This window comes from Vipera berus (assembly GCF_964194415.1).
Source record: "Vipera berus genome assembly, contig: HAP1_SCAFFOLD_415, whole genome shotgun sequence".
NCBI classification, from domain to species: Eukaryota; Metazoa; Chordata; class Lepidosauria; order Squamata; family Viperidae; genus Vipera; species Vipera berus.
In genome coordinates, this window is record NW_027673368.1 from 18066 (window position 1) to 26381 (window position 8316).

Sequence of the window (8316 nt, forward strand, 5' to 3'; positions counted from 1 at the left end):
CACCACCCCAGATCGCCGCGAGCTGCTCGCTCAACCCCTTCCCGGCCCACCGGTTGTCTCCGTCACCCCCTGACCCACCCAGGCACCCATTCTTGCCCTGCGGCTCGGGCGCTGGGCAGCCACCGCCTAGTTCTTCGTACGGCCCCTTCCCGGCCTGTAAGCAGCCTCTGGAACCCGGCTGGCTGGTCCGCGGCCTCCCCAGCTGACAGGCGGCCCGCTGCTGCGCCGTTCTTCTCGCTGACCCATTCCCCGATCCGTCGGAGTAGCGTGGGCGTGGCCAGCCGTTTCCGGAACCCGGCAGCATGGCGAGGAGGCGAGGATGCCTGCTAACGACCCTGCGGCCTGGTAAGTTGCTCCGGGCGGTTACCGGGTCGCTGGGGAGGGCCGTGTGCTGGCCCGGCCCTCCAGGAGACGACGGGCGACGGCGGGAGGCTTTGGGGCCTGGTGGGTTGCTCCGGTTACCGGAGTGCTGGGGAGGGCCGAATGCCGTCCTGGCCCTCCGGGAGATGTCGGGCGCCGGCGGGAGGCTTCGGGGCCTGACGGGGTGCTCTGCGGGAGCCTGGCAGTCTGGTGAGTCACCCCGCGGCCCGTCCGAATGTCGGGCGTGCTCGGCCCGACAACAAGCTCTTTCCACCTGAGCAGAAAGGAAATCACCCTAACAGCAGAGGAACAAAAAATCCGTTCCTAATTGACATGATGATTTTGGAAAACAGTAAGACAAGGAACAACAACTTGAATGTAGCTTGGATTGATTACAAGAAAGTATTCCACTCCTTGCCGTATGACTGGATAATCAAACACCTAAAACACCAGTAGAAACATTAGAAGCTTTGTGCACACCTCAATGGAACGGAAGATACAGTTGCTGGTCAGTGGTGATATACTGGGAGAGGTTAACATCAAGAGAGGAATCTTTCAAGGACACTTACTGTCATCACTACTGTCTGTAATGAAGAAGCTAAGTTGCTCTGGTATGTAGAATTCAAACAGACAAGCATCTGCCACAAAGCACCCCAAAATAACAATTGTAAATAAGAAAGACAAAATAGTCTGGATCAGACATGTCAAACTTGTGGCGTCACACAACGTATCGGGATGGTTTTGCCATTGCCGGGTGGGCATGGCTTCCAGATGATGCACCCAGCCTGCAGGCCGGCAGTTTGACACCCCTGGTCTGGATAATGGACAGCAAAATATCGCAGACAGCAGAAGAGAAAGAACTGGAGAAAATCACAAAATACAAACACCTAGAAATAGGAGTAGATTTTGGCAAAAGAGAGCAATGATAGTACCAGTAGTAACAAGTGCCTTGGATGCAATTCCAAAAAGTTTGGAGTGCCAATACCATAGGCATTGACACAATCACCATCAGTAAACTGCCAAAAAAAGCAGCTTTACTTGGAACAAATTATCATCCTGCGATGACACCTTTAACAACATAAAACAACGACATCTGCCTATCCCAGGTCCTTGGGAACGACTTGGATAAAAATGCCAAATCCAATCTAAACATCTGGCTAACTGTGTGACCGACAATAATAATAATAATACAGTTTCTTGTTCCTGAAGGAAACAACTAATGAGATTTTCTCTGGGTGAACTGAGCGGAGGCTAAATCTTCTTAGTGCCAAAGATCACTGGGGGGATGGGGTAAATTTTCTTACTTTGCAGTGACTTTGATGCTTACTCAGACATATATATTAAAAAAACACCTTTCACTGAAATCTTCCCTTGGTTTTAGCAGGCATTCACACCTATCCAAGTTAAAACACAGAAATCTTGTTTGAAAAAAGTAGATAGAATGGAAATCTGCTTTTGCAGCAACATTAGCAGCAACATCTCATAATGAATATCCATTATACAGCCAAGCCTGCAATTCCCATTTTCTGCTATCTGACTGGAATCCAGAAATTATCCCATGCCAGTTTTCTTAAACCCTGCTTAAGAAGACTGGGCGGGGGGGGGGGGGTGTCTGTGTGTGAGGGAAACAATGCCATTAAATTCCATTCAGCTTGAGGATCAGAAATTCAGTTTCTCTGCCTCATAGGAACATGAGGAATCTTGTTTTTTTCAGGATCCATTGCTCATTCAGAGAACTCAGGTGACAGACTTTACGAGACATCCCGGCTTTAATTTCTGTGACTTATTCTATAGTACTCATTACTCTGGCACTCTACAAACATTTGACTCATGCCATCTGTTTCTCAGGCAGAAGCCTATGACCTTCATGCTGTCCAGAAAATACATCTGTTCCCACCATTCCTTTTCCTGCACTGGCTCCCAGACCTGCTGCCCTGGTGTAGATGAGGGCAGTGTAGATGAGGGCAGTGGCAGGAGCAATCATGACTTAGCAAGTGAAAAAAAAAATCAAGGCAAATGAAATGCGGCTGTTGAGCTTTGTTTACTGGGCTCTGTTAATATTGACCTTTAGCAATACAAACCATGTTGGGGGCAGTAGTCCATTGGACTCTTTTACAGAAGAAGCCAAGAGTAAATGAAATAAAACAAAAAGGATTCTTCTAGATCAGACAAGTTAAACTCGCTATGTCACGTGATGTCGCGCAACATATCGGGACGGTTTTGCCATTGGTGGCAATGGGGTGGGCACGGCTTCCACATGACGCATCCAGCCTGTAGGCCAGCAGTTTGACACCCCTGTTCTAGATTCAGAGCTCAAAGCAATATGCTCTCCCACAAAGTATGTTTTCATGAGCTGTGGATATTAGCATTTGCCTCCATATTTCTGTCCAATTGATTTGTTTGCTAAGAGAATTTTTACAAAGAGTTCTAAAAATGCCTTTGGGGCCTCTTTTTTGAATATTATTTAGGAAAAAGAGAACAGGGCCCTCGTAACTCTGCCCTATATGTTATAAATCCATGTTTAAAAAACTGACTGAACTGTGCTATGATTAGGAAAAGTGTTTCATGTTTTGCTGCAGTTTTTTCTGTGTAATCCAGAGGAAGCAGCTCTCTTATCAAGTACAGATGGCAAAAAAAAACAAAACCCCAAGCATAAATTGGTGTATGCAATTGCGATTGAGAAGACACAGAACGTCTTTTAAGTAAAGGCAAAAGAAAAATGCTTGCTTGCTTGCATGGAGTTGGTATCTATTTAGATGGTGCATAAAGGTGTTTGTGCCTGAAAGCTGAGTTACGTAGGACGGCAGTCTGCATCACCTACCATCCATGCTGTCTTCACGACGTATATTGAAGTTTTCATAGGAATCTCTGCGGATGAGTGGATCTGAAGTGTTGTAGTCCACAGAGACACTCGGGCCATTCTCTAAATGTTCCATGCCTGAGAAGCAAGGATAGAATAATTTTAGGAAGAGAGCTTTTGGTGTGGGGGCAGTGAGGGAAAAAAGTAGTAACGTGATAAAGCAAAGAAGAAAAATCAGAAGAAATAAGATAAAAGGGTAGCAGGTCTAATCTATCATAGATACATCTCAGAATAAGAAAGTCAAGATCATGAAGTCAGATTGCCCAGTTAAGTTATTGAAGAAAGGAGGAACCATATCTAGAATTGAGACAATAGTCAAAGAACTTGCCCAAGGAGTAAGGAAGTATATAGACCAGTGAACAATTACACACAAAAGGGCCTCTTTGTTTACTATAAGAACAGTGGTTATTCAGGAATGTAATGAATGGAGTATTAGTTCACCAGGCAAAGGGAAATGGCCATCTGTTTGTGAGGACTAGCAGCCCCTGGTAACTCAGCAATTATCTGCTAATATTGACTCTATTCTGGTTTTTTAATCTTTCAGTACTGATAGAGGAGAAAAATAAGGCCACCTGTCCTGGCAGCAAGTTTAACAAAACAAATGTACAATCTCTGAGGCCTATAAATGGAGAGGGGTAAAAGGAAGAAAGCAAATCACTATTACAAAAAAGTAATACCTTGAATCTTCTCGGGACCATAGGAGAATACAAATTCCACCTTCCCATACTCAGGAAACCGCTCATCTGATTTTTATTTAAAAAAAAAAAAGAAAAGAAAGAAAAGACAAAATGGTATTCAGTAGATACGTTCAAAATGTTACAAGTTTCCATTGGGCTGGATCATGACTTGCCCAAACCAGTCTGTCCAAACTTTCAAATCACCACACATTTGTTTTGATGCATGAAGCAAGACAACTGTTCTAGTTCACACTTCTAAATGTCAATTTATAACTATACTTGGGCTGATAATAATATTATGGTAATAGCCCTGCCTGCAGGACTTGTTGCATTTCATAAGAGATATTGCAGAATGTGAACAGAAGATTGTCCATTTCCTGACAGGAAAATTGACTTTAGGGTTCTCATACCAAAAAGAATTATAGCCCTCTCTTTGGCTATTCTTTCAGGGAGGATTTCAGAACTTCAGTATTTTGTTTGCCTCTATATTCCATTACAAGATGGCTCATCCTCAGCATGGATGGAGACAACCCAATTCCAGTTCTAAAAGGTTGGTTTTTTTGCACCTGGTCTCTGTCCTTTCTCTGTTTCTGAAAGAAGACAACCCCCTGGGGCTCTTATCCTCTTCAAGCATGCAGATTGCAACAAGGCATAGAAGCCCTCTCCCGCTCTCCCCCCCCTTTCAAGTGAAGTCAAGAATTTTCTTTTGGATAGCATTGCTCCTGGAATGGCTGACGGCCATAGAGACATTATTTCCTCAAGCACTGATTTTTGTCCACTACTGGCAGAACAATTAGAGTAAGATCTGCTGTCTGATATTTCAGTGCTCCGTAAAAAACTTGAGGGGAAAAAATTAAAAGCCTCCTAGACTGTTTTTGCAGACTTCTAGATAGATACATACAATATAAAAATGACCAACTGAAGTCTTGTTCAGCAGACAAAAAGAAGATACAGATGGCCAAATAAAGGGGGAAAAATTATAGGCCTAAATGCCAACTTTGGTAAGTTTCAGGTATGATCTAAATTAAAATTAACCAACTGGTACAGAATGCAGCCACGAGAGTTGTGTTGGGAGTCTTCCGATACTCCCATGTTACACCTCTGCTCCGCGAGCTGCACTGGCTTCCAGTTGTCTTCCGGGTGAGATTCAAGGTGTTGGTAATGACCTACAAAGCCCTTCATGGCATGGGTCCGGAATACCTCAGGGAGCATCTGCGGCCGGCATCAACTTCCCTCCGCCCAGTGCGCTCCCACAGAGAGGGCCTCCTCAGGGTGCCACTGGTCAAAGAATGTCGACTGGTGGCCCCCAGGGGGAGGGCATTCTCTGTGGGCGCGCCGGATTTATGGAACCATCTTCCGGTTGAGCTCCGGATGGCGCCCGACCTGCGCTCCTTCCGGCGCGATCTAAAGACCTACCTGTTCAAACAAGCCGGCCTGGCCTGATGGGTGATGGGTTTGGGTTTTATTGTTTTTATGTATTTTAACTTATTGTTATAGTTTTTGGGCATCTTGTTTAATCTCTTTTAATTTTTGTATTCTTGTTTTTTAACATGTATTGCCCTGTTCACCGCCCTGAGTCCTTCGGGAGAAGGGCGGTATACAAATATAATAAATAAATAAATAAATAAATAAATAAATAAATAAATAAATAAATAAATAAATAAATAAACAAAGAAACAAACAAACAAACAAACAAACAAACATAATTAAAAACTACGCAGAGTATCTGGGGATGACAGTATAAAACAATGGAATGCCATGTAATGGTTACAACTGCAGTACATATAAATTTGTATCTGAACTTCTCAGAAGTGCTCGCTAAATAAAGTGAAATGCCTTCTAAACTGAAGATAAGCTAAAAATACTGATTTTTTCCTCCCAAGCACACCCTGGTGCCATAGAGTGAACTATCCTAGAAAAGCGACAACTTGATTACAATGGTCCCCATAAAAAGCGTCATGCATTTTATTACTATGTTTCACCCACTCACTCTCTTTTCTTGAACAAAATTGTCTTTACCTTTAAAGGCATCATCCAGGTCCTCTTTATTGAAGACAATAGCCAAATCATGAATGGCACATGTATGGAACTGCACACGAAAGATGACATCCCGAGTCGGGCTCCGGAATTCCTTGTGATAGCATTTCAGCTGCCAGTGAAAGAAGGCATAAAGGAAACAAAATGAAACATGCCATCACCTGGGAGTCTAACTGAGAATAGGAATCATTTTAGCCACTTACAGGAATTCTATACTTGAGCTGCAAAACAATCATTTTTCTGCATTTCCCCACAAAGACAGTGAACTCTTCTTAAGTAAATGGAATGCAGACTGTAGGTTATGACACTCTTAAGCCTCCAATTCTGGAGTCTTTAAATGGGGTGCCAACTTTTATGACCTAAAGACCCACAGTGATAAAAATGAAAGCGTACATGTTTTGACTCTTACCAAAATATCTCCTTTTAAGAGAAGTCCTGGTTCTATGGTGATACAGATGCTCGTCTGGCTATCTCCCTGCACATTGCTATAAAGAAGTAGAAAGAAGCAAAATGTGGAAGACAATCAAAGCAACTCAATGGCTAAGATTCCTTGCATCTGCCATGTCCAGGCAACAATCAAGGTGATGTCATAAAATGTCAGAACCCAGGTTTCAATTTATCGGTCCATCACTCTCCCTCAGCCCAATTTACCTCACGGGGCTGTTTGGGAGAACATATTGGAGAAATAACTGCTATACATAACTCCTTGAACGTCTTGAGAATTTTTTTTCTTAAAAGAAGGAGCCACTCTGCTATTTTAGTGTTTCTATTTTTGTTGTACTACATTTGCTAAATCATTTTTACTGATCCCGAAACACTGCTTAGATCTGCTGTGGTCAGCATTAGAAATGGATCCAGTAGTTACCTGTGGCAATGGGGTAATGTTCCACAAACATATGACTTTCCAGAAATGACCTTATCAAATTTTGTTGTATCTACTCTTCATGCTCCAGAATATACTGTGAACAGCTGGTATATCTGGAACTGGTCAGCATTTCCACTTTAAAGTTTTCTGTTATGCACATGAGTACCTCAAAAGCAAGAATTTTTTTACATGCACGTGGAGAAAAGTTTGTCATAATCTTCATTTCATTCAGTATCTTGCCTCTTTCATTGTACCAGAGCTTCACTGAGCAAATTCATTGAATAAATTCAATTTTAGTTGGTCAATATCAGCCAAAGTACACTGTGATTGATGGCATTATGATTTAATGGTACATTTGCTGATTTGAATGGAAAGGAAAGCAATAAAGATGATTCCCTATTCACATTTTTCTTCAATAAAGGTTTGATGGAGATTGATTGATTGCATGTATACATCAAACTGATTAATAAATGGTTGTTTTAAATTGAAGTAGATAGAAGAGGAAAATAAACTTTAATCAGTGAAGTTATTTCTCCCTGGATAACTGTGAGCCAATAATGCATTTCCAACCCAACCTATCTCAAAATTTAAATGATAAAATGAAGGCTAATTCTGTGTAACTATCTGTAACTCTTTAGGGGAAAGGCAATATACAAGTGTAAGCAAAATTGCATAAATAAAATTAAGCTGAAAGCTGTGAAGAGAAGAGTGGGAAAGGCTGATACAGAGCTGCTAAGTCTCCTGAGGCCCTTTATATCCTTGGTTGTAGTTGTAATAATAATAACAACAAATTTAAAAAATTCCAGCCCCCAGGAACAGCATGAGTCTTTGTGCCAGCCATAGACACTAGAGCAAAACTTAGAATAACACATGGAACTAGGTCTGCAGGATACCACCTCTACCGCAAAGCTCATGGAAATTTCTACTCTGCTTTGCATCAGGATCAAGAAGAAATCTGAGTGCTGGAAATCAAAATAATAATGTCAACTCCATTTACTAGATTCCTGATGTGTAGACCGGTTGCATTGCCTGATATATCTTGAGGAAGGGCCGGCAGCCTAGGAAAACATAAAACAGACAGAGAAAAAGAGACCTTTGTTACAGATTAGTTACAGAGAAGGGAACATGAAGGGGCCAAGGCAAACAGTCTCACTGGAGGAGAAGCTTCCAGTGACAATACCCTCCCTGTGACAAACAACACCGATTTTGTGTCAGTGGTAGCAGTTGTAGGAAACAGTAAAGTGTGGTCAAACAGCAGGTTTATACTTTATTTCGAGGCACGGTTTAACTACAGTGTTTAGACACAAATTGGCTGGGAGAATTCTGGGAGTTGAAGTTCACACATCTTCAAGTTGCTGAGGCTGACTATCACTGGTCTAATGCTTTCTCTATTCAGGTCTGATCTAGCACTCTGTTAAGTGCCAAAGCTCAGGAAACAGAAAATTAAATAAACTAAGATAGCTTTTGGCTTGAGAATTATATGCCCAACATCCAGACTAGCAAGATCAAGTTATGGA

At 42.3% G+C, this 8316-nt stretch overlaps 1 protein-coding gene across 1 annotated transcript; it reads right to left on the reverse strand.

The window, feature by feature from the left end:
- Positions 1 to 2188: 2188 nt before the first annotated feature.
- Positions 2189 to 7857, reverse strand: LOC308679398 (tensin-1-like; the record flags this gene model as incomplete). Its single annotated transcript, XM_081347011.1, has 6 exons — positions 2189 to 2346; positions 3182 to 3298; positions 3898 to 3963; positions 5917 to 6046; positions 6344 to 6419; positions 7797 to 7857. Coding segments are annotated over 6 exons (608 nt in total), but the record flags the coding sequence as incomplete, so codon positions are not given.
- Positions 7858 to 8316: the final 459 nt, after the last annotated feature.